The 26,878-nt window shown below is 40.6% G+C and overlaps 2 protein-coding genes across 11 annotated transcripts in view; one reads left to right on the forward strand and one right to left on the reverse strand.

The window, feature by feature from the left end:
• Window positions 1-1,231: 1,231 nt before the first annotated feature.
• nek6 (NIMA-related kinase 6) lies at window positions 1,232-21,816 on the reverse strand. Of its 2 annotated transcripts, none has more exons than XM_070988631.1 (10): window positions 21,673-21,816; window positions 13,422-13,522; window positions 13,007-13,147; window positions 11,921-11,983; window positions 11,515-11,625; window positions 11,031-11,139; window positions 10,522-10,629; window positions 10,065-10,159; window positions 5,522-5,635; window positions 1,232-4,606 (listed from the first exon to the last, which is right to left on the reverse strand). In XM_070988631.1, the coding sequence occupies exons 2-10, from the start codon at window positions 13,497-13,499 to the stop codon at window positions 4,496-4,498; spliced, it is 930 nt and encodes a 309-aa protein (XP_070844732.1). In that variant the 5' UTR covers window positions 13,500-13,522; window positions 21,673-21,816; the 3' UTR covers window positions 1,232-4,495. The 2 variants fall into 2 exon arrangements, with proteins under 2 accessions (XP_070844732.1, XP_070844733.1); XM_070988632.1 differs by lacking the exon at window positions 21,673-21,816 and adding an exon at window positions 20,335-20,465 and having other exon boundaries at window positions 4,366-4,606.
• Window positions 21,817-26,374: 4,558 nt separating this feature from the next.
• The window catches only part of dennd1a (DENN/MADD domain containing 1A), a 30,821-nt gene continuing 30,317 nt past the window's right edge, over window positions 26,375-26,878 (forward strand). For 8 of the 9 annotated variants that reach the window (XR_011603398.1, XR_011603399.1, XM_070988301.1 and 5 more), the window contains exon 1: window positions 26,379-26,531. Coding sequence is in view for 7 of the 9 variants with exons in the window: in XM_070988301.1 (XP_070844402.1) it covers window positions 26,515-26,531 (17 nt within the window). In the remaining 2 variants the exon portion in view is untranslated. Of the gene's footprint in view, window positions 26,532-26,878 lie in introns of all 9 variants that reach the window. The other variant, XM_070988299.1, reaches the window with a different exon arrangement.

The following is a 26,878-nucleotide window of genomic DNA, read 5'->3' on the forward strand; positions in this document are numbered from 1 at the left end:
GTCGACCATACAACAAAGGTCCCCAGACCAGAACAAACCAGGGGTGTTCGGCTTCCTCTGTCAGTTTAATGAGGGAAGAGAGAAACAACTGACTGCAGCTGAATGGATATTAGTATGAGATTCTCTCACTTCATCTGTGCATCACAACATAAGAATGTTTTGGAATCTATTGTCTGTATCATGAAAATAGTAGACAGTCCGTAGACATTCACAATTTTTCAAGCCTGTCAGTAGCCAGGTATTCATTTTAACACTGAAACATTTGTCTTGCTGTCATCATTCGTCCTGTGGACATGATGCAATACAAATTCACTGTCCTCTCCTTTGTACAAATATATTTCAAAGCTGCTTTAACAGTCTGAGATAATCAAATCAAGTGGGTACTTTCCGAAGTTGCAGTCTTATAAAATTGCCTCCACTGCAGCCCAACAAGGAAACAGAGAATTTTGCATGTGAAGAGTCTGTAACTTAGAGACACTCACTGGATTTCTTTAACTTTGAGTGCTGATGTCTCTACAATGTAGAAAACATTTTCACTCAGAGGACTGGATTTTGTCCTCCATCACTGGCCAGTATGAACACAAGGAATGATCACAGCCAGCAAGACCTGTTTCAGTGTCCATGTGGACACCTGACCATTGTTTTAGGACAGACCTGAAAAAATGCAACCTATAGTTAATTGCAATATGTTTGTTATTGCCAACTAACAGAAAAGTGGGGAATGCCATTCAAACCATGGGTCTACCATGCTGTGCAGAGCCTTAAACACTTAAAACCAAAAAGAAACCAAAGTTTTCATGAAGGAAAAGCATGCTCAATATAAAATCATATGGTGTTACTCATGTGTCTCCACTCATTTCTTCAGATTTTTCTTTCATTTGCCACCCATCTGTACTTGAGACATACAGTACATGGAGTCATAAATATAAATGTTGCCCTTATCCTCCAGGGGGTGCAGCACATCCACAGGACAGATGCTGCAAATATTCCCTATCACCAATATTAAGAGGCCTTTTACTGACGCATGAAATGTCACCTCCAAAATAAAAGACCTCCACAGACTCCACAGTCTTCCCTCCGCAGGTTTGGTCACTGTGTCTGTGAGTGTGTTGGTTTTACAAACTACTCATTCCTTTCATGATGTTTGGGCCACATGACAACAGGACAACGTGGAGGTTATTTAGCTTTGCATTGCTTCATAATTTAAATAAAACTGGTACAAAACTCAGTTACTGGAATAAGAGCTTCTTCTGCTTCTTTAATTTTAAAAACACTTTACTACAAATGCAAAACAGGAAGCACTTGACGGAGATTCCACAGAGCTGAATTGATGCCATGCTGCACAGAAAAGTACAGTTGTTAAAACATAATGGAACAATACTTTGAGTGAAAAGTCACAATTCAATAAGTACAGTAGATGGAAGATAAAGATATGAGAAATACATTGTTTAAACATGATGAAAACTGAACTTTCCCCTTTCCTGTGTATGTAATACATTAATTTTATTGGCACAGAATACAAGCTGTCATTACCAAATGAATAAAACAATGTTCAGTTATTCTGTGTGGTAATGTGCAATAGATGTGCTCCTCAAGGACTTTTTTAAACATATTCTGGTTTAGTGCTATCTATCAAAATGGCTTTCACAGCATCTAACTTGCACGGTCTTTACAGTTTCACAGTCACAATGGTCTTTACTGCACATATAAACACTTTGAACAAGATCATAAACTGCATTCTGGCAGTACATCTCAAAAACATTTTTGGAACACTTAACACCCACCACCATTGCACCATTACTCTAACAAAACAGGTTTGTAATGAACAGATTCAATAAACAATATTGTGCTAATTCTTCAGTTTCCTGGGCATAATGGTGATTTTTATTGCAGTTGTCATTTACTCTAACAAAAGATGCTTTTCTTTCCTTCTTAATTCCACTATCAACACTACAATGATATGCATTAGAGAAGTATTTAGGCAACATGAAAGTTGTTACAAATTCAAAATACACTTAAAGGTATACTATGCAGAATTTCCCTTAGAAACAATGTACAGACTCATACAAAAGTAATCCTATGCATCATCACCTTGACCCATTAGGCCTGTATTTTCTGATTTCCTCTTATTTTACTCTGTTCAGAACATTTCTGGGCTGCACCCTTTGTGCAGTCAGAGAGTAGCCCCCAACCAACAACAACACACAGGTCAGGTCAGGACTTTATAAAAGCTAGCAAGCAGGGTGCATCCAAGAGGAAACAAATATGGCCGACACTGTGACAAAAGGGCAATTACAGCAAAACGCCAAGCAGACAAATCTTGTTCTAAAACGATTCTGGGTCAATCTGGGGTTGGCTTTCATTGTGAGCACTGAAGAGAGGAAGGGGATGAAGAGCGATGTGAAGTTGGCCTGTTTTCTGTTTTGCAGTTAGCTTAGCATGCTAAAGTATTAGCTTTTCCATTACAACCAATGTAACATTCCTAGAATAGTAGCTTGCAGTGTACATACAAGCAGTTTGCTTCTGGTGGATATTTTTTTAGGCCCATTATATAAAGATCACAATTGAACTGTCTTGTTACAGAGAGGCAACAGTGTGACCATGACTTAAGGGTTACTGCACTTCTACAATGTTGGGGGACTTGCAAGACATTTTAAAAAATGGCCAAACCTGAAGCAGCAGAGCCTGTGATACCCTGACTTCTAGTCTACAGAACGGGTGAAGCTCCACAAGCACTGGATCCTATGTTTCTCATAATGCAACTCAATACAATCACTGCCCTGTGTTTCAAATTCTGTAACTCCAGTTTTTAACTCAGGCTTTTTGTCATTATTTGCAGTCTGCGTGCAAGATAATCCTGATGACCTGTATGATCTGTATCATCTGTAACTGTATCATCAGGGTTATTTGCTCTGAGTTGATAAAGCTCCTTCAGAGGACATTATACTGTTGTTCATATAACTGTTTTCACAGACTAAACATCAGTTGACTGTGTAAAATCATTCTAAATATCATGCTTTTCTATCAATAACTTTAAGAAATCCTTCTCTAAAAATGTATGAGACAGAAACCATTTAAAATATTATCATGTCTCGTAATCTCACCACCTCAATAACATTTAATTACTCTTCCCAGCCAGACTGTGTGTGTGTGTGTGTGTGTGTGTGTGTGTGTGTGTGTGTGTGTGTGTGTGTGTGTGTGTGTGTGTGTGTGTGTGTGTGTGTGTGTGTGTGTGTGTGTGTGTGTTTCTTTTACTGTCATCTGGCAGTTCTTATGACTATAAAATCAAACTGAAAAAGCACTTGAGCTGCACTGAGCCATGTGTTTGTATTTGTGTGAAGGACAGGGTGGCCTCATTGTGCAGCTGTGTCCCACTGAGCTCTGATAAACCTCCACTTTCTACAAGTCTTAGCAGGCACTTGGACACCATAGCAGCTACTGCAAATCTGTCACCAAAGTAGCCACTTGACCTCTCGTAAATACTGCAGTTGTTGGTATTAGGATGGTGCAAAGTAGAAGACCAGCTGGTGAACTTAGTGGAGCAGCTAAGAGTCAGATATTTTGCTCAGGAGTTGGTGGAGATCAAAACAGAGCTAAAAGAGAGTGAATATAGGACGTATAAACACCACTCCACATAACAGCTCATGTTCTGTGTCTGGTGGATGTTCAACAGGAAACTGTTTGCTAACATGATCCCTGTAACAACTTTATGATAAATATGTCGGTGTTGTGTTTACAGCTTGTTGTGCTGACACAAGTGACCAAAAAAGTCAGTGAAATAATTAAACAATTATCTCGAGATACTGGACCTAGAAAAGCTAGAAATCGCCACAGTCACTCTATCTTCCATACAGAAGAACTTTTTGTTAGGAGCTGATCTCCATCACAATTAGACTCACTGCTGGCAACAGTTAGATAAAGCTGCATTCTTTCAGAGATTGAAATCTGACTTAGTAACTGCTAATAATTATTTACTGATTTTCCATTTAGACCATAACTGATGTAATGAAATTGACACAATAAAAAAAATGTATATGATTATATTGACAGACAATAGATTGATAAATGTTCAAATTGCCCAGTTCTACAGCACACTTATCTGATACAAATGGTACAAACTTGGAATGCAGCCCATGGAGTTATAGAAAAAAAGCTTGAAGAAATCTGCGATCATAGTGAGACACAGCTCTCTATATTTAGCTAAAGAACTGGCATAAATGCGATTGCCTCTCACATGAACAAATGTGGTTTCATAAACTCCACTCTCCACGAGTGCTACACCACTGATGCACTTCTTCACATCCTCCATGACAGAAAATAAGTGGGCATTTGGATGTTAAAACATCACAGCTCACTTGTGCAAGTCTTTCCATGGCCTCCTCCTGTCGAGATGAGGGCAAAGCAAACGATGTTCTGCAAGACCAGGCAGAGCTTACTTCTAGTGGTTTGAGATCCTCAGACTGAGCAGAGCGTGGGCTTAGAGCAGAAATGGTACTCAGGTGCTGGAAGTCCACATGTGCATCTGCTTGGCAATCTGCAGCACAAAGACAATGTCCGGCCGCTGGTCTGGGTCTGGGCTGATGCACATGCTAACCAGGTTCCGCAGCTGTGAAAAGTTAAGTATCTTAGCTTTATTAGCTTCAAGGATAACAATGGCATTATCCTACATTCTTCTCATTGTCAACAACTCCCAAGACCAAAACCAACAATCTGTTAGTCAGTCTCTAAATACTATCTGATTGCTCTACCCTGTATGTTGCTGCAAGACAGTAACTGTTAAAAAAGCCTCAGAAATATGTCAATTCATCTTTAAAAAGGTTCAGTAATTTCATAAAACAGCTGGTCACTGCAGTTTTCATTACTGAAACAGGAAATACTGCATTAGTTCGGGACTATATTGAGTAGTGGATTGATCCACATGTAGTGCCCTGCTGAGTATTTGAGTAAGCAAGACAGTGCATGTGAGAATAACACACAAGGAATGCAGAAATCCTGTTGCCATAGTGCAGATATCAGGTATGACAAATCATCTCTGAACAGCATGTAGTTAACATGCACAAGACATGACATAACACAACATAAATAAGAGTTTTAGAGTTGTTGGAAAGCAGTTTTTTCTGCTTTTGATCGTGCTGGTCTAGCTGTTTCCAGAGTGGGCTAAGCTAGGCTAAACATTTAATTGCATATGCCAAATATGACATACATATAAACAACCACAAAAAACAAAACAACTCAACTCAACTCAACTCAACTCAACTCAACTCAACTCAACTCAACTCAACTCAACTCAACCATGGTATGACTTACACAGTAACTTATACAGTAACTGGCCTCCAAATTTTAATGACTCAACTTTAAAGCAATAGTGATTAATTAAAGACAAACAAAAAGAACTGTATTCATGCTTATTGATATTTTGGTATTAGTTTTTAACTGATTAAGTATCTGTATTCACAGTACATTTTTCTCCCTGACAATGATGTCAAATGAGGCCAAACACTTAAGTTTGGTGTTGCTCTACCTTCTCAGAGTAATGGTCAGGTGGGAGTGGAGGGTAGTCACACTGCTCAATCTTCTGGCAGAGGGAGAGGAGGTTCATCTTGTCCCCATAAAACGGACTCTGCAGCGCTGCCATCTAGAGAAAGAGGAAGACAGTCTGTGTGAGAGAAATAAACTGTGGGGAGAAGAAATAAATAAATACTAATATGAGGGTAGACAGTGACCACTGGAAATAGAAACTATTCAAAAGTTAAACAAGGATGACCAGCAATGCCCTAATACAGTAATACCCTAGTAATATTGCTCTTGACTAACATCCAAGAGATTAATGCCTTAAGCAATGAGGAAGAATGTACCACCCAGATAAGACACCTAAAGTCCTGGGCAGACCGACATGACATTCACAGTCCCCAAAATGATGTCATGTAATTATTTTGTCAAAGTTGGTGCGATGATATCTTTCAAACTTGAGAACACAAATCACTGTGAATATTCTTGGTCCCCAAATGATCATCATGATTGAATGGACAGATTAGTTTGTGCTCCTCAGAGGATTACCAGTCTCTATGACTCCAATACATCTGCTTTCTTCAAACACCATATTACACTCATGTAGCTCAATACAGAGTATAAGATGTTCAGTATTATGGGCTGCTAGCAAGCAGGGCTTTAGACAAAGGGCTTTTCAGTTTGACCCTAGGAATGGATGCCGACTACATACGAAGATAGTAACGTACACACAGTAGTGCTGAGTTTTGCCCCTGACAGAGTCATCCTGTGACTTCTACAAGTCGGTCACTACAAATTAAAAGTTCATGTAAATAGCAACACTGACAACACATAAGATTAAGCATTTAAGTGGCACATTTTATGTTAAAATGCACTTGTGCTGGGACAGTAAACTGTGCAATTTAAAAATGAAAAAGTAAAAAAGGGGTTAAGTAAGAGTATAAAGGGAAACAAAAATGTGGAAAAATGTCGGGAAAGAAGAAAGGAAGGTATGAAGAATGACAAAGTATCTGGTGTCTCATGTGGTCAATGTGGTGATGCAGCCAAAGAATAAATGAGACAGACACATAATGCTGTTCATTCAGCCTGTCAAAACCGCTCACATGCACACAAAATCTCCACAACACAGAGGACTGTGAAACCATTGTGTAGGGCGATGACTATCTCCACAATAGCTCAGCATTCCAGTGAAACACAAGAAAAAATATGACTAATAATAAGAGTTATTATATTCACAATGGTGGCAAACTGAAATGACATTGCCACAGCATTTCTGCTTTGTAAATAACTTGTCATGTGTTCTCCTTTGAGAAATAAAACATGATATTGAACATGAAATTCATATTCTATATAAAGGTTATATAATAGTTTTGCTTTTGATTACTCAGAATACTGTTAGTTCTCCGATGTAACTGAAGAACTTGTTACATACAGCCGATCAAATGGCTTCATTTTAAATGCATTTGCATCAATACTGCATTAGGCAGTGCAGACAGACACACAGGCAGACAGCAGCCTACTACCAAGCAGCAACCTCCGTGTTTGAAAAGTGAAGCCAACGTGAAAGTGCCAGAAAGTGCCCTTCCTTGAATGGTCGCTACAGATGCCTATAATAAAATGTCTGTTTACAGCAGAAATAAACATGTTTACAGCCTGGTACAAAAAATTGTGTTAGCTAGCCTTTACGTTTAAGCCCAGCTTTTGACTTTTGTGTTAGAATACTGACTTTTGTTGTTGTTTGTGGACTGACACCTTTGCTTTTCCTATTATACTTCCTGGCTCTGACACAAGCATAGCTCGACATCTTTCCTGAAAACTTGATTGTCTACACGTTACAAATGCAAAAAGAGTTTCTGAATGTCTTCACCTTGGAAGGAGTTTCCCAAAAGCTGTTTTCATTTACCTAAAACTGTGTTTGTGTCAGGACAAAAGGCCAAAACCAATAGAAGGAGCTACATTTAGAAAACTACCCGCGTATGTATGGACTAGGCAAAGGTTGCACACAAGCTTCAGAGTGGTCAGTTGTCAAACAGCTTTGGGAGGGGCTGCACACACTCTTCATGTGTGAGAATATCTGTTATCTCTGCCAACCCCTGGCTTATAAGATAAAGGACATGTTTGTTTACTTTGTCTCATGTTGTCCTGTTGGAGCTCAACCTGCTGGCTGCTGTCAATCAAACACAGACATGGACACACCACTCCAGCTGCTGTCAATCAAACACAGACATGGACACACCACTCCAGCTGCTGTCAATCAAACACAGACATGGACACACCACTCCAGCTGCTGTCAATCAAACACAGACATGGACACACCACTCCAGCTGATGCCAATCAAACACAGACACCGTTATGCAAAACCGGGATGGTTGTGATTTGAGTTCAGTGTTTAAAATCAGTGTTGAGGTGGACATTTATCAATTTGAACCCGTCTGCTTCCTTCCACAGAGGATGTTGTCCCCCCCAACCTCCCAATTCCTGTCTCTATTAGTTTTAAAGAGCAAAAACAATGATAAGACCTGCTGATAGCCTGTGATAACAGCAATATGTATTCTGACCACTTCAGTTATAATAACAGGAAAGGAAATTAAGTTCCGCACTTAGAAAATGACACCATGAAAGCTTTCTGACATAATAAAAATAAAGTCATGCCAGTGACATTGATATGGTTAAGTTAAGTAAGTAAGAAAGTAAAGCTTTATTTCTATAGCACTTCTTGAAACACGCAGTTAGACGTGCTTCACATGTGGAGAGATGAGAGAAATGGATGGAGAAATGAATCAACAAATAAGGTAAAAATATAATATAAAACACAGCACAATGAGAGAAACAAAAAGCTCAAAAACTTAAAATGATTTCTGTTTTGACAGGGTTTTAGTGTATGAAATTAAGAGACAGCCACTCTTTGGGGGCAGCTAAGTACTAAAGGTCAACACAATGGGCTCTATTTTCGTCCCTGCCGCTGGCGGGGCGCAGGGTGCGCACCCGGCGCAGTGGTATTTTTGTGCAGCACAGGCGGGCGCACAGCACACTTGGTATTTTGGTAAAATCGTCACCAATACCTCACAGGCAGGTTTCCACAGTGTCTGGCATTTCCCTGCGATCAATAATTAGCAATAGCCACAATTCAATGCAACCGAGTCAGCACATACAGTCAGACCTAAATTTGTATATTTTGATCAGTATCTCATCTGACCACATCGAAAGCGCGTTCGGCACGTGTAATGTTCACTCAACCTGACCGAATGTACACAGGTGAAACAGGGATGTCTGGTGATCTGTGACTCAAATTGCCTGGTGACAAACGTGTATGCCACTTTCCCCGGGTCGGCACATGACTCGTTCATCGTGGCGAATTCTAGCATCCCTACAGTCTTTCAGGGGGACACCCCTCTGGATGGGTGGCTGCTAGGTGATAATGGCTATCCACTGAAAACGTGGTTGATGACGCCATATATCACACCGTCAACAAGACGACAGCGTGGTTTTAACGGTGTTTTCAGCAGTGCTCGGTCAGTCATTTGGGGTTCTCAAAATGCGTTTTCGATGTCTGGGCCAGACAGGTGGTTCATTAACATACAGCCGTCAGAGTGTCAGTGCATTCTTCGTGGCATGTTGCGTTTTACACAACATGGCTGGACGACGTGGATGTCACTATGAACTCACGGAGGACACATTAAGGGACTTAAGACGGAGTGAGGCCGAACTGCATGTGCCGCGTCAACTGGGAGAGCAGCAGAGCGCACGGGAGAGGAGGGAGCGCCTCGCCGCCCAGCTTTGTCATTAAGTGAGTATTTGTGGTTACATCAGTTCAAAAAACATCTGACGATCAATAACTTTCCACACTAAACAGATGGACAGTATTGAAATAAATTTTGCGAGGCCTGGCCACTGCGAGCCTGGACCTCCCGGACCAGAAAAGCTGTCTCCTCCTGGGAGAAGTTTGGGCGTTGGACACGTTCCTGTGCGGGTTCAGTCATCCTCGAAACTCGCCATGCGCCTCGCCAGCGGCGTTTTTAAAGCTGAGGGGAGGAGCTGGTGTGATTGGTGAAGATTGGACTCGGCTGTGTCAAACCCACTCCACGCCTTCTCCCCTTCCTCCTTCCGAGTTGCGCCGCTGGGTGGGACTGAGATGAGAAGGGGGAGGAGATGTGCCGGCAGCGCAGTGCACGAAAATACCAAAGTCTGCGCCGCCACATCACACCGGCGAAGAGTACCTGACTTAACGCTGTGCCTCCGGTGCGCCGGCAGCAGAATCAAAAATAGAGCCCACTGTGTGAGAGTACAGTGCAAATCAAACACCTGCGTTGTGGAATACAGATGCATGGTTTCATGGGCATATATGTACAAAATGACTGAAAACATGGCTAAAACACTTTGTTTGTACGCTGTTACAGTGGATCCACGAATGGTCGTTGTCAGTATGTTTTTGTTGGTAGTGCAACTTTGCAGCCTCCAGCGGCCACTAGCAAGGCTGTTTTGCTTGTGGTATGAGGAAGTTATCAGTTATCAGAATCATTCACTGTCAATAAAGCTCAAAGTGTGTGTGACCTTACCTCATACAGAAGACATCCCAGGGACCAGATATCTGACTTGAAATTGTATCCGTTCTCATGGATCCTCTCCGGTGACATGTAGTAAGGTGTCCCCACTGGGACAGAGAAAGCAACAAATAAATAAAAAGGTACTTTTGTACAAAAGTTTAAAATAAATATTTTAGAATGAGAGTTCTGTCTTATTGAAGCAATGGAGTACAAATTAGCTGTCACTGACTCAGCTCTTATTGATCATTGCCTTAACACACTAACACATAAAATTTACAAAAGGTTTACATGCTTTAATGTTCAAAAAATACATTTTCTAATGCACACAGTTTCTGATATATATTGTTTTGCATGACCGGCACACCTCCATTAAGAGCCAATATAAAAGAAAAATAAGTGCACTGCATTCATGTACAGTATGTGTACGTTTGTATGCTCTGCATATACAGTACGTGTGAATGTGCTTTACCTAACGAGTGTGCTGCTGTGGTTTTAGAGCTGAAGAAGCGGCCTAATCCAAGATCACCCAGCTTTACCTCCCCTGTGGCTGTTATGAACACATTGGCTGGCTTGATATCTGTTTAACACACACACACACACACACACACACACACACACACACACACACACACACACACACACACACACACAAAATTACCTGGGAACATGTAACATTCCCACCATTTTTCATTGAATTCATACTGTACTTCTGGACTAAACCTGAAATTAGCAGAAAATTTGAGGCTGTAGAGAAAGATGAAGATTGCCATGCTCGCAGTCCGTACACTATGTTATATACAAACATACATATTGCCTAAAAATATGATGCAGTACAGATGAGTTAACATGATGGGTAGAGCAGAGGGATGGATGACAGGATTAAGTATATCAGTTGAAACAAACACAGAGATGATGAAGTGTGCATGGTGTACATGAGGACTGAGAGGAGGGTGAGTAAATCTGTGAGTAGCTGTTTACCACGGTGCATTACTCTGCGTGAGTGCATGTGCTCCAAAGCACTGCAGAGCTGCACAAAATATTTCCATATAGTCCTCTCTGGAATGAGTCGCCTCTTCTTCTTGAAGTACTAAACAGATAAAGTGAAGTATTGTTAGTTCATACCATGACACAATTCTTATCTGAAAGGTGCTACATGTAGCATATTTATGTGGAATTGAATGGAGAACTTTAGAGAGGTGGTTTAAGAAATGTGTCAAGTTTAAATACTGTTCTTCTCTCACTCTAATATGATTAATATCTAAAGTATGAGTCCTGAGAAAAAGGGGGACATATTCAACTCAAATGCTGACACACACCAGTAATCAGCTTATCTAACACATATTCTTATTCCTGGATGTGACATCTGTTGAGTTTGGGCTACTTTTCTGCATACAGTATCCGTGTACTTATTTAATCTGAGATAAACCTGTGAGTCTCAGAGAACATTGTTGTGATTCCTGACCTTTATCATCTGGGACAGATCTCCAGCATCTGCCAGCTCCAGAACAATGTTGAGCTCATTGTCTTCAATAAAGGAGTCTAGGTATTTGATTACATTGGGGTGATTCAGTTGCTGCAGTGAACGAACAGAAGAAAAATGGTTGTTTCAGACACTTTGAAATTGTTATTTCATTTTAACACACATACAACAGCTCCAATAATCAAGCAGTACAACTGAGCTCAAAGCGATAGTGTTGATTCACGCATCAGATCATCTGCACCAGTTGATATGGTGTAAACAAGCATCAAATAAGCATTCAAATGTTGTCTGATCTTTTATTTTCCTAAACACAAGCAGGAAAACCTCTCAATAATATATTTTGCTCACTGACCAACTCAACATAATGGCTGTGGTTCACCAACTTTACCTTCAGCAGATCTATCTCTTTAATGCAGTCCTGACGAGCCTTGGCATCCATCATCTCAAAGATCTGCAGTAACAAAGATACAAGTTAATATGAATGTATTCTTATTGGGTGGTTGCCCAAAATGATCTGAACCAGAAGCCCAACCAATAAATCAGCAGTAGCTCATCACAGATATATCAGTCACAAGAAATGTCACCAAAGTAATGAGAAAAATGCCACAGATATGTCTGAGATCATTTAGAAACAGAGACATAGTTGTTCACTACAGAGCAGATGATTTTTTACACTGTAAAATGTCTCATTCATTACATATCTTGGACAACATTCTTTAATAACTCTTTAATAATACATTTAAGGGATTTTTAGCATTCTTTTTAATGTTATGTGTTCACGTAAAAAATGTATATATCAGTCGATATATTAAAGTAGCAGATGTTTTAAAATGATTTCAAAGACTGTTAAATATCGGTATCAGCCTCAAAACTCCAGTATCCGTCAGACTTGGATCTGAATTACTGAAATCAAAGCCTTGACTAGAGCTTGACTGACACTGGATTTTTGAGTCCAATACCAAGACATACCAAGACAAAAAATATGAGGAATCCACTAAATTTGGCCATTGCAGTAATTGTAACAAAGATGTGGGGTGAGTGGGATATTTTACAGTGCTCTCTGGTGGACAAACTATGTAATGATGACAGTTTCTAAATGATCCAAAATATATCTTTGGAGTTACTGAAATTCTTTGTTACTTCTCAGACAACAAACAACGTCATGATTTGTGATGAGATAAAATCAGTCAATACTGTAGTCTCAACAATGCCAATATATTGGTCAGGCTCTATAGTTTATTTTATCAATTTTGCCACAAGTAGTCAAATCTTGATGATAGATAAAATATTAACAAAAAAATAAAATATTAACAATACTGAACTGGGCACTTGCTAAAACCACAAGCACTGTGCTAAAAATCTTGATAAGTGCATCTGTATGGTCAGGATGTTTAAGAGTAGTCCTAGTACATCTGTATGGTCCGTTATAAGAGTAGTCCTAAGGCAGTATCAGACACACTCCTGAGTACTGTACCTGGACTTTCTTGAGTGCAACCAGCTGTCCCTCCAGCAGGTATGTGGCTTTGTAGACCTCACTGAACTGGCCCCGACCAATCTTCTTTTCAATCCGGAAGTTTGCCAGAGTGCAGCAGTACCTATAGCTTGGCATGTTTTTCTGTACAAGAAAATTCTGTATTAAAGCTTTGACAAGGCATTGCATTATAGTGCAATATAAAGTATGTTTTAGCCATAAAATTGGATTGTCGGAGTTTAGAAGTGAGGGGGAAGCTAACTGCAAGAATCAGTTGTGTTTACCTACTGTCTATGTAATGGAAATGAGAAAATATTACACACGCATTTTAAAAAATGTAACATGCAGCTTTTTACTATTTTAAGGACTTTTTTACTTTACGGACTTTGTCTGATAACATCCTGGTTTCACATCCTACCTGATCCTCTTGTCCAGCTATCTTGTAGAGATTGTTGTGGTTGTCTAACGTGGGCTGGTTGTTGTTCTGTGCCTCCATGGTGGCATCACACCTACCCACTACTGTAACAAAGAAGACAAATGTTAAAATAGTATCTGATTAACTGTATTTCTTAAAGAAACTTAAGAGGGCAAAATGTCCATGCCAAGTTCATGCTAACTTTTATAGTGGAGCAATAGAACGCATCCTGACTGGAAACACTGGATATTGACATGAATGATGGACCAGGTATATGAAGCAGGTATAACATTTACCACATTCATCATCTTGTTTTAGCGTGTTGACGTGCTAACACTTGTTCATTCATGACTAAACACAAATACAGCAGATACTGAGGGGAATCTCATTAGTTTTGTAGGTATTTGGTCATAACCCAAAGTACTTGACAAATTTAAGTTAAAACGCAAATGTCAACCTCATAGTGGTACGAAAGGAGAAGTCAGAGGATCACAAAAGTCAACAGGATTCCTCCTCCAGGCCCATGAAAGTCAAAAACAAGCTTTCATGCCAACCCAACATACTTGGAGCCATGCTGCTAGTGTAGCTAAAATCTGGCACAAATCAGCAAAACTGAAAGGACAATCAAACACCACATGAACAACATGCTTTTTGTGTCATTCAAACATGGACCTTATTTAGCAAAGGCTGAATGAAATGTGTAGGAGACCTGGTGAAAAAGTTCAGGTGTTTCTCTGTGGGCAGAGGTCTCAAAAAAAACAAAAAACAAAAAAAAACCTGGCTGCGCCCACCGACACTAAACAGGTTTCTTGTTGCTGTTCAGGCAAAATTCAACCTTCCAGTACACATCAAGATCCTCCATTATAATTTTTGACCAAGGTACGTAGTGAGCGGGACATTTTACAGTGTAAAAATAAACTTGTTGGAACTCTCTGGTGGACAAACTATGTAATGGAGACACTGTTTCTAAATGTCTTCAAACACCTTTGACATTTCGGTACAGACATATCTTGTATTTCTGTGGCCCCCTGCTTATTAGCTACAATCTTAGCCTCATGTTCATATGTGTGGATAGTGCTTAGGAAATAATTTGGGAATATCATGGCACAACCCTGAAGCAGGGATTAAAAAACAAAAAGAATGAAATGATAACAGCTTTAGGATACCTCAGTTACAGTTACACTGTGAACTAACTAACTCAGAGACACACAACAGTGCTAAGAGCTCTTTTCTGACAGTGGAGTTGAAGCTTGCTGGGCGCCTGTGGTGATGACTCATGGATGGAGACCTTGCTCTAGTTTCAACTGGAAATAATAAAGCCATTTCCAAACAAGTGGATCACTGAAAGCAAGTCACAGAGTGGGCTTGTGAGCAACACCCCCCACCCCCATCTCTACCTGAGTCACCTAAGCATGCCTCCTCTCTTCAAAAGCCCATTCTTTATGAACAAACACCTCATTAACAAGTGATTCTTGGAGTTACGATTGCCAAGTACTGAAGTATTGATGACTTGTTTTGACCACAAATAGCTGCTAAAATGCCTAAGCTGGGTCATGTTGAAACCTGCTCCCTATCCTAAAACATTACAAGACTTATTCTTCAACACCCCCCACCCCCATCTCTGATGAGTCAGCTTTAAGTATTTAGGTGAGTGTACATGTGTTAACTTGCACTCACCTTAACCTACTCAGCTCTACTAACCATTAAAATGTTAGTAATGCCAAGCAGGCCTCATGGCATGACTTAAGTTACACCACAGGAACAGATCTGTGCTGCACACATATATCAGGCTGCTCTTAATTGTGGTAATGAAGACTGTGCTGTTGTTGGCATTCAAGGCTAGGAAATCTCTCAACATAGCCTTGCCTGACTCTACAAGTGATCTACAGACCTCCAGTGGTATGATTTTCCACTAAAACACACTGAGATACAAAAGCTGGGTGGAGGACTCCTGCTGAGAAAATAACTCCCCAAAAGGAATCAACTCTCCTGAGAACAACTGCCTGAGATTTATGAATTCTTCTAATCCAGTGATTCAGTGGTCCACGAGCCTGTCTGCTCTCATAGCATGCCTGGCTCTTGCACAATGTTTCAGCCAGAAAACTGTAAAATATATTTTGGAACAGGGCTCTGTTTCAATTACTCCCTGTGAACATAGTTTCAAAAGCTGCCTGAGCAAAACAGGGAAAGATCAACATGGGGAATCCTAAAGAAACAGAGCCCATATGGATGCAGGGGTGGGAGGATGACTTATCAAAAATGTCTATAATACATGTATATGTCTATTTGTTTATATACAGCATATGGCTATGCCTCAACTCTTTGCAATAAATAAATTACATTAAACTAGTGAGACCAAAACCAGCCCTGCATTAAAGCAGTGCAGGGGGCTGCGCTGGTGGGTACGTGTTGTTGAAGGTACTGGTGAGACATGAAATATGATCCAGGAAGTCCAGTTTGATTAACATATGAATGTAACACTCCAAAACACGGCACAATGGTTTAAAACTCACAGACAGGATTTGATAACTCTGAATCAGCCTGGTTATCACAGTGGCAATTATTTTATCTTTCATCCCGACGATCATGAGGTAAAACATAGAAACCGAGCATTATAGTTACAAAGTAAACCACCAGCACAAATTTACAGTTGCATGTATGTGATTGGTCGATGCAGCACATTGTCAGATGATGTATTGCATTTCAACTCTGCATTTTGCGAGAGCCTCCTGTGTTGGCTTGACTCCACTCCACTGAATGACAGGGCTGCATTTTTTCATGCAGGGCTACTGTTTGTCTGAACATAGCCTAAAAGTCTACAGCCATGCTAGCAGCACCTTGAGGTTGTGCTTTGAAGTAAGTGATTACATCAGCACGCTAACATACTCACAATGACAATGCTGATGCTAAGCAGATATGATGCTCCTACTTTGTTGATGTTACTTTGGTATTTAGCTATAAACACAAAATACAGCTGAAGCTGATGGGAACGTCATTGGTGTTGCTGGTGTTTGGTCACAAACAACACTGATGGCACTCGATGGGTCAAGGGATGGCCAAAGGGGTTGAATGATCAGACAGTTATTAAGATACTTCACTCAAAACCACAAATGTTAACCTCCTGGTAGCGCTTAAAGAAAAGTCAGAGGATCATCAAAGTAAGCAGGATTTGTCCTCTGGGGACCATGAATGTTTATATCAAATTTCACACCAATAAATATTTGCTGAGATTTTCCACTATGGACCAAAGATGTGGAACAACCAAGCCAATGCCACTAGCATGGCTAAAAAAAATTATGGTATCATTTCCGTCCCAATTTTCAAACACAATGACACAGTCATGTGTAGCTCTTTGTATTTCGGTTAAGCACTGTAAAGCCTGCCACAGTAGTTCATGAGCCATCACAAAGAAGTACTCCTAAAGCAGAATTTTTGGCATAGGAGCTTAGTTTAGCTTAGTTTAGACCCTGGTTCCTCTAGTCCAAATCCAGCCAAGGTTCCTGAGTTCCTGATCCATTATTACAAGATAAGTGAATTATGCAATTCCAGCTGGTGCATTCAGATGTTAACAGTCAGCTCCTGTATTCAGTCAGTGTGACAGATGGTGGACTTACAGGATGTTTTGAAGGAGCAGATGGAGGCAGAGCTGTGACCCTGTGCTTTGATTTAAAGTAACACTGAACAGATCTGTTTGACTGAACTGAGTCCAGCCGATCAATACCCAACTTTAAACCAACTTCCACTCAGTGCAGACATATTTAGGCAAAACGCGTGTCCAGCTTGTGATCAGGCAGTCTACTGCTTGAATAGGAACTCCAAATGTTTGTTTTTTTCACAACATGACCAGCTCCAGCTTTACTTTTACTAATGCTACATTATTTTGTTTACAGTAACTGGGGTAAGATTATAACAGGAGCCACTGCATCCATCATCAGAGAGGTAATGCTGATAAACTTTACTGTACCAATCGTTTTCTTCAGGCCATTTACCTTGGGGTCTTTGCTGAATGTCAGTAAATGTACAGCCAATGTACAGGCACTCTTGGTAGGCTGAGCAGAGGCTGAGGTACACAGGGGCACATCAGAGGTAGATTTAGCAGGCATACATGTATACCTGCAATAGTTTGTTGGCTAGCAATATGCTTGATATTTTTCTTTGGTGGCATTTCAAAATGCTTTCCTTTCACTGATTATTCCGGAAAAAAAAAACGATTCTCTCTTGCACGGCTCCTATTCACCAATTCCATTCACAGCTTTAATTGTTGAAATGAATTTGTGCGCTGAGGATTGGCCTTGCTGCAGTGAAGCTAGCGTGGTTTCTTTTGTTTATATCTGATTTCAACATGGATTCTTTGTTCACAATGTAGCATTATCAGGGGAAAAAATATGTGTGTCCCATGGACACGTCAATAGTGAGGTTACTATGTCTTTTAGGTTCTTAGCACATCACAGACACAGGACGAGTACCTTATAACATCACTGCCATCTCTATTTCCAAATCCAGAATCATTCCAAGAAGAAAATGTGACTGAAAAATGTGACTGAAGCCAGAACCTGCGAGGTCCTCTCAAGCTACTCTGCCTATGACTTTTCATTTCTGTTGACCCTGTGCTCTAAACCCACACAGCTGTTTCCTCTTCCTCTGTCACAATGAAAAACAGCTCTGAGCCTCTTACAAACTCTACAGAAATTTCCAAAGAATTGGTAGCAGGGAGATTCTTCACATTACAAAAGATCAGACAGAAAAAAGTCTCATTTTCTTTACTCTTGGTTGTCCATAGGTCTGAGTATGAGTGCCAATATGTTTGAGCATATGGGTGTAAACTCTGCGAAAGACTGGCAGCTGGTGAAGGGTGTACAAGGAAACCGAGTCATGTGTTTGTCTTTTGAGTTAGATGTAATTAATGTAACTGAACCACCACAACATCACAGTGTCTCCACAGTAGGGCTGTTGATCAATTCACATTTACATTTGAATTGTAAAAAAAATCTTAAATTTGAGTTTTGTAGTTTTCTTGTTGGTTTTTCTTTAACAGGAAAATCTGTTGAAATCCAACATATTTAAGTCTCTCTAGTCATAATGTCTGGTGAAAATAATTCTGAGTTCAATGTGAAAATATTCCAGCTCCTCGTGTTGTTTCCCCTTCTGCTTCTCTAATGTCCGCCCTCTCTCTCGCTTACTGGACAACAGGAATGGGTTTTGTCACTCCTGCAATGCATTGCTTTCGAAGCAGATTAATTTTCACAACTGAATGTAGGTATTTTTTTACAATTCAAATATAAATTTGAATTTAGAATATTAGTTGACAGCCCTAATGTACAGGCTACGCGCACTGCAGCCCGTTTCCATTGCAGCCCATTTTGTGGCTGCTGGCTGCAGCACTCTCGTTCAATACTGAAAAATCTTCAAAAATTGTTGTCTCCATTAGTCATTCTTACACGGAAACATGGCACAATAGGGTCCATAATCAAATAATATCTAACCGGAATTCTGCCCATTTGTCCAGGACATTGAAGTCTTCCAGGATGTGTGGACCTAAACAACTGTGCACACACACATCACTTTCATTGACTGAAAAGTAAATGTATATCAAGCTTATTTGGTAATGTGTAGGTATGTAGATGTTTAAAAAAAATATGTTTATGTTTTTGTCATCAGTTCAATCAAGACCCGAAGGTGAAGAAGAAGATGATGGGGGTGGGGCCCCAGGGATTTCTTGCTTGGAGCTCCAAGAGTCCCTAGCAATGCCACTTGGTTAGTGTTCAGGATGTTCATGTCGCACAAGTAGCGAATCTATGACAATCATTGGTCTGCAATGTTTCCCTCCATGGTTTAGCATCGGCTCAGCTTGGTAGGAACTTTGACCCAGTTGATACCAAAAAAAGTAAAATTTATCAGGTGCTATCCACAACTTTTGACAATGGAAAACAAAAAAAGAGTCAATAAAGTAAAGTTGAGTAGAGCCAATCCATGCAGTAGAAACATGGCATACTGAGGGTTTCTTTTTGACCTACTCAATAGAAAAGATCAAACCTTTGACACTCACTAATTAAGAACATTTTCTTCCTTGTCAAAACCTGGTGCCTAAATGCAGCCAAATTTGCTGAAGCAAACGGCTACTTTTTGTTCTTGACAAATAATTTTCACAAACATTTTAGATAAAGATCCCTTTAATTTGTTTTTGTTCAAAGAGTGAGTGACCAAGAGTTTTTCCAGAGTGGGACATTTTTACAGTGTAAATTCAAACTCATCAGTGCTCTCTGGTGGATGAACTATATTATGGCAATATTTCAAGGTGTCTTTGATCTTTACTGTAGTTTGGGTTGCAGCGGTAAACCGCTTCCTTCGCACATAGATAGATAGATAGATAGATAGATAGATAGATAGATAGATAGATAGATAGATAGATAGATAGATAGATAGATAGATAGATACTTTATTCATCCCCCATCTACTATATTAATGCTAAAATATATATAGGATATAGTATTTTTTGAAATTACAATAAAGTATTTGTTCAACAAAAATAATGATAATGTTGTTTCTTCAGAGTCATTGTGATAATTCTAATAATAATTATGTAATACTGTACACCATGATACCGCAAAACTGATAAATCTGTGATAATTCAAAATCAGTTGATAATATTGTCCATTGTTGTATACTGTTCAGGCTGTAGTTCATATCATATCTTATCAGTCTGCTGCACATTTCTCTTAAATGTTAAAATGCACATCATGACCACACAAGGCCAACTGTCACCAGCTTAGCTGAATATACCTATCCCTTCATTAAAACTGCTCTGCACTATTGCTCCTCTGTTGCAGTTATTAAGCATGGAAGCTAAAGCCACTCCTACCAGCAAGCATGACTGACATTTGGAACAATGACTTTTGACACATATGTGTCAGAAAACCTGTGGCTTAAAACCTCTATCCACAATCAAGTGTCCAGAACCATGCTGCCAAATATAACCGCATTCAGCTTTTACAAACTATAGAGAACCTTCTTCTCAACCTCAAATGGTAAAAAGGGCAGAGAATAACGGAAGAGCAGCGTGTGCGGACTTTCAGTGAGGATGTGTGAAGGCATGGCTTCCTGCTGGGTGGATACTAACCAGCCCTCCCAGTCACACAGGACACTGGCTCCCTGTCACAGCTGACACGTGACTAATTTTAGCCAGTTATTTGACCTTGGATGCCCAGGCATCCTCATAACCACCCGTTCAACACCGTCCACCCCACACCCGGCCCCCCCACCCTGCAGCCAGCACTCACCCCTGCTGTTAACATTTTATGTGATGCAAGTAACATTCATTTATACCAACAGCCACACACCACAAACACAGGCACTCTGCTTTCATGTAAAATGTATCATGTTAATGTGCTATTTTCCTTGCTGAAGTGTGTGTGTGTGTGTGTGTGTGTGTGTGTGTGTGTGTGTGTGTGTGTGTGTGTGTGTGTGTGTGTGTGTGTGTGTGTGCAACATAACTCAGCATTAGCTAGACTCTGCCTCTGTTCCTTTAGATAATATATATTATTACAGCAGAGGCCATTTTGACTCCCTTATTAACTAAGTTAAAGGAAAAGGAAAGGGTGGCCAAGTTTGCACTGTAAGTAAATGAGAGTGTGACTCCTTTCATTCAAAAATATTCCAGAAAATGCCATTTTGACAAAAATGAGCCAGTGACCGCAGAAGTTAACGATGCCTGCAGGGGTTTCCTGTTATGAAAGAATAACCTACAAAGAGGCAATAAATATCTCAATAGCTCGATCATGTTGTGATAAACAGCAGCATAACTTCAGCTCCAGTGACAGGCAGCAGAGCACTGAAATGACCTGGCAGCGGCCACATGTGAACGAAAAATGTGACCAAGTTATGCGATATTGTTCTAGTTGTGTGCTGGTTTTCAGTCCACAACACATGCGGCGCAGAGCACAGCGCTTTGTTTCAAACTGAAAAACACGTTCAAAGCAGATCGCAGCGATCCACGCAGCCGCGTCTCCAGCGGGCAGATCTCATTTCCATATGGTCGCTCTGAGCGGCGGCTTAGCGGCGGCGCTAACTCCGTGTGCGCCGAGCAGCTTCTGCAGCGCTCCGACACGAGTAAACAGGCGCTGCTCGGTCAGACGTTTCATGCAGAAACACGAGTTCATGTCCAAAAAGTTGACTCTCACATAAGCTCTGCATGCTGTTTAAACGGGTCATCGACAAATCGGAGATGGTTATTTATAATGAGCGCGTCATGTCTTACCTGAAGAGGCGTCAATAATGTCCTTCTTGGAAGCTTTGAAATGTTTCTACAAGTTACATTGGTCCGTGTTATTGTGCAACTCCTCACACCGACAGACAGACCCCCTCCCCCGTGTCTCTCTCTCTCTCTCTCTCTCTCTCTCTCTCTCTGCCTGTCTGTCTCTCTGTCTGTCTGTCTGACTGTCTGTCTCACTGTCTGTGGTTGGTGCCACTGCTGCCACGCAGGCTGCTCAGTGAGTGTGCTGGCAGCTCGCTGAATGAGAGGAGGGACACTTCAAAGTCTGTAACCTCTGCATAGTAAAGTGAGGTTGTGAAGAGTGTTTGTTGAAAAGTAGGTCAGGCGTCACAGCTCCCTCTCTCCTCACTCAGCCCCCATGCTTGAGGGATGGGGCCATTGTTTGATGACATGTGATCTTAAAGTATTTACACACGTGACAGAAAGGAGGCAGAAGCATCCGGTGTAAATCACTGAGTCTGATCTCAGAGGTGAAACAACTTTTTGCATGCATCAGATGTAGAAAGTAGTGTACTTTTTACTGAGTCAGGGCTGAAGCCAAGATTTCAGAAATGGGGCTCCCCCTCCCAGCGAGGGTTACAGGAATCCATTCTGCCAGTAAGATTTGCTAAATTCTCATATAATTTGTTCATATAAAGAGTAACTTAAGAGCTAGCTCAAACACTGTTTCACTATGCACTCTGTGTGTTGCACTTCTGATTGTGTGGCTGAGTGTAGACAGAAATGTGCAAAATCACTGTTATGTCACAAAGTTCTGACACACCCCAAAGTGCACGTCCAGATCACTGCAGCAAGGTGAGAAGTTAAAGCACTCGAGGTCAGAAAAAAAGAAGAAGAATTGTAGAAGAAGAAAGAATTGTGTTACTAAATAATTCAAAGTAGCATGACAAAATGCTGCATACACATTAATCCATCATTAAAATACATTAATGCATCAGTTACTGGCCCATTTCTACACACACACACACACACACACACACACACACACACACACACACACATTTGAATAAATCACCGACAGTGTCACCAGCAAAGCACCCCCACACCAAAAATTGAGGTCTTTGGCATCAACTCGACTCGCCGTGTTTGGAGGCAGAGAAATGGTGACTATGACCACAAGAACACCATCCCCACTGTCAAGCATGGAGGGGGTAACTTCATGCTTTGGGGAGAACCTCCTTCCCTTACCAAGAACACTGAAGATGGGTCGTGGATGGGTCTTCCAGCATGACAATGACCCAAAACATACGGCCAAGGCAACAAAGGAGTGGCTAAAGAAGAAGAACATTGAGGTCATGGAGTGGCCTCGCCAGTCTCCAGACCTTAATCCCATAGAAAATCTGTGGAGGGAGCTGAAACTTCGAGTTGCCAAGCGACAGCCTCAGAACCATAAGAATCTGGACAGGATCTATAAAGAGGAGTGGACCAAAATCCCTCCTGAGATGTGTGCAATGTGTGTGTGTGTGTGTGTGTGTGTGCGTGCGTGTGTGCGTGCGTGCGTGTGTGTGTGTGTGTGTGATCCTTCATAGTTTGGATGAATCAGGCCTCGATGGTTGAATTGCTGCAAATTCGAGATAGATAGATAGATAGATAGATAGATAGATAGATAGATAGATAGATAGATAGATAGATAGATAGATAGATAGATAGATAGATAGATAGGTGTGTGTATACACACATATATATGTATGTATGTATGAATACACACACACACAGTATATTATGCTATTTTACTGAGACACAGTTTCGCAGTTGTTTCCTTCTTTTATTGATTTATAAAAGATCATTTTGATAGTTGATGGCTGTTTGATATTTAAATAGTTTTTATGCCTTCAATTGCTGTGTGTAAATTAGATTAAACAAACTATATACACAGATACAAATAAAGTCTGAACCAAAAATCTCTATAATCTCTCCTACTTTGTTGTAGAAGAAGAAGAAGAAAGAAAAAAGAATCCTGTCCACACAAGCACTGTTTTCCAAAAATTCTCTCACCATATGAAAATGCAAAAACACAACTGAGCGTGACAGTCAAGATCATGTCAAAACAACAGCCATATAAGCCTAACTCTAAAGCTCCAGAGGCCATTCAGAGGTTTACCTTTACCAGCTACCTGCAGCCAGAGATCTGATCCTACTATAGTGCAGACATGATGTGCCTTCAACATGACAACAGAGCAGATAATGGTGCACACCATTCAACAGGGTTTTTCTGGTGTTTCCTTTCTCTTAGTTGTAAGTTAAAGATTAGCTGTCATTTCCGTGCATGTGTGTGTGTGCAGTCTTGGAAGTAATTGTTACAATTGCAAAAGCTTCCAAAAGCTCTGTTTTCAGTGACATAAAACTCTGTGTGTGAACAAAAGGCCAAAGCGCATACATAAAGCTACGTTTCACATGCAACTGTCTATTCCCTTTTCTAACCTAACAGCACCATGACACCACATGCTCTCAAACAAAACCACTTCAAACTCTCACTTCACTTACCTTGGTTGTGTGTTGATGCTTGTGCACATGGAACATAAGGAGGGGCACAAAGAAACATAGGCATTCACTCTGACACACACGCTCTCACATACACATGCACACATAAACTGCCAATTGTTACAGTATTTAGTTAAGTGCATTTAATGAGATTACACACTGTATGTTTTATTAGGAGCTGGGCAGCTTGGCAGCTGGAACCTCTTGTATTTGCCAATTTTAATATTATTCTTGATCTTGAGGAGGAAATCAGCTTTCCCATGAAGAAAATTAACAAAACTTTGCACAGGTCCAGTTTTATGCCATACTTCCCCAACTGGCATTGTGGCAAAATAGTCCTGATGGTGGTGCAACAGAAACAATTCGTACAAATCAGTGTGTATGTGCTACTGCTTAGCAACTTTCTAAAAATATGGGCCCAGTGTTTGGAAATGTTCAGATGCTTTGAGCTGGCAGGAATTATGCAGTCTGTCATTCTGTTTTTCTTAAAAACTGTAAAACTAACTAAGCTTATCTCCTCCAACAAATTTACTTTAACTCTGGACTTGAGAGAACAGGTGTTTTTATTTATCCTAATCAATTTGAAATAAAAGTCCAAGTGGAAGATTCAGACACACAATAGAGGGATTAATGATGATGTCCAAAGGACCAATGAACCAAGAGAAAAGTTTCCTAGATTCACTTTCCAAGGGAGGTCTTTAGAGGAGTCATACCTTTTGGCCAGGGCTGCAAACTGGGGCAGGGGTGTGGTGACGGTTGGACTGTGATAGGGTGGAAGCCCGAAGAAGGGCAGCTTGAATAAAAGCCATCCTGACTTTACAAGTTGCACAGAGGGACAGAAGTTCCATTTATCTTCGTGTCACACATTTCATAGAATAAATCAAATTACTGAAAAGGGTCATTCACATCACAATGCTGCAATACCAATCAATACAAATGTTGCTGTTGGCTCACCCATTGCTCCTATACGTGCTACCAGCATTGTTGCTGCTACCACAACTACTGCTGTTACCGCAAGTCCTACTGCCATCACTGCTCCCTCAACAATGAAAGCAGTAAGCAGTGACAAAGTAGCTCATTAGGGTAATGGACCAGTTCCTTAGATTATTTAATTTAGGTTGGCCTTTCTTTGACGTGTATTCCTGAGCTCTGCCAATGGCTGCATACCAGTAAAAAAATCTCCATCAGTGCAAGAATAAAGCAATAGATGAGCTCCATTGTTTCATTATGCAGTTATAACATTTTATTGGAGGTGATTTATAAGGCATGAGTTTAAAAAAAAAGCTCACCAGCCACTTTTTCTGTCTAATCTGTAGATGTTATTTCACTCTTATGTTATGTCACTGTCTTTGTTTTTGAAATGCCACAGGCTAGAGGAGCATAGACTTTGTGTATTATATACACATAAAGTATGTACATCACACTACTTACTGTTCATTACATGGGAGTACAATATGTGCAACATATAACTGCAGTGTATTTGTCTGCTTTTACATGCATAGACAGCTGTTCTTGCATATCTGATGGCTGTGCAAGTCTTAGTGTGAAGCCCTCCCATTTCTCTGCAGAACACAACATGCTATCAGTGGCAAAGTTTGTGAGTTCAAGTCCCAGGCGATGCAGAATGAACATCATGTACCTGCTGAGGCACTGTACGGACGTCAAGGCTGACAATTTTGGTCCAGGCAGTTCTGCAGATGGAATTCTGTTTAAGGTTTGATAAAATTAAAAATAAATGTATAGCACTTCATCACCAATATTGTTTCAGGGGTCCTACTTTCTGAAACCTAATGGTGGAAACCCAAATGTCAACAGGTATGCTATTTCATATTACTTAACTACGTCAGCGTCCGTTGTTTTAAATGACTATAAAAGTAATCATTATTAAAGAGTTTATATTTGTTCCTTTTTATTAATAAATAATTACAATAATAATAAGTCAAATTTTGAGGAACAATAAGCCATACTAGCTCGAATAAACTCCACATGCATCCTTCACTATGTAGTACGCATAGAACTGCTCCAGGTAAAGTAAATAACGGCAAATATTTCTAACAAATGGGCTGATATGTCTTATCACGGGACCTAATCGTCGTCAACGACACGCATTATGGGAGCTGTAGTTTATAGCACTAGATTGCTTCGTATGAAAGACTTACATGTCTTCCACAATAGAAATACAAGTCCCAGACTTCATCGCGGGGCGGAGCGTGATCTACGCGTGTAGACAGACCATGGCGTTGTATAGGTCTGTGTGACAGTTTAGCATCCGAAAAACACCACTGGACAGACGCGTCTGCGCACTGAAATCCACTGCCGACAGCGACGGCAGGGAGAGGAATAAAGATGGGGTCCCGAATCAAGTAAGAATGTTTATCCGCTGGTTCCACCGCGGCTGTGAGCAGCCTGCTGCTGTGGTAGCTTGGTTACAGTGACTCACTGGGCAAGATACAGTGCAGTGCAAGGCCATGACTTGTTGCGACACAGGCTAAAAACCAAACACTGGTGGTGCCCCGCTTGCTGGACCAGAAAACAAAGCTTTTTAAATGTGTCGTACGCTTTCAGGTCTGCTAGTCATTCACAGGCTGATGGAGTACGAAGCTTACCGGAAACAAGTTGAGACAGAGATGACTGGCAGTCAGTCAGTCAGTCAGTCAGGAACATGTTTCTGTCTGAGCAGCTCATGTAAACATGGCAACTGTGTCAGAAT

This window comes from Chaetodon trifascialis, chromosome 20, assembly GCF_039877785.1.
Source record: "Chaetodon trifascialis isolate fChaTrf1 chromosome 20, fChaTrf1.hap1, whole genome shotgun sequence".
NCBI lineage: Eukaryota > Metazoa > Chordata > Actinopteri > Chaetodontiformes > Chaetodontidae > Chaetodon > Chaetodon trifascialis.

Excerpts from the sequence above, each read along its gene's own strand:
- nek6 (XM_070988631.1), bottom strand. The coding sequence starts at position 13,499 with ATGGAGGCACAGAACAACAACCAGCCCACGTTAGACAACCACAACAAT. Across the intron at positions 13,148-13,421 it reads TAGCTGGACAAGAGGATCAG|AAAAACATGCCAAGCTATAG; the intron begins GTAGGATGTGAA and ends TTTCTTGTACAG. Across the intron at positions 11,626-11,920 it reads AAGAGATAGATCTGCTGAAG|CAACTGAATCACCCCAATGT; the intron begins GTAAAGTTGGTG and ends CGTTCACTGCAG.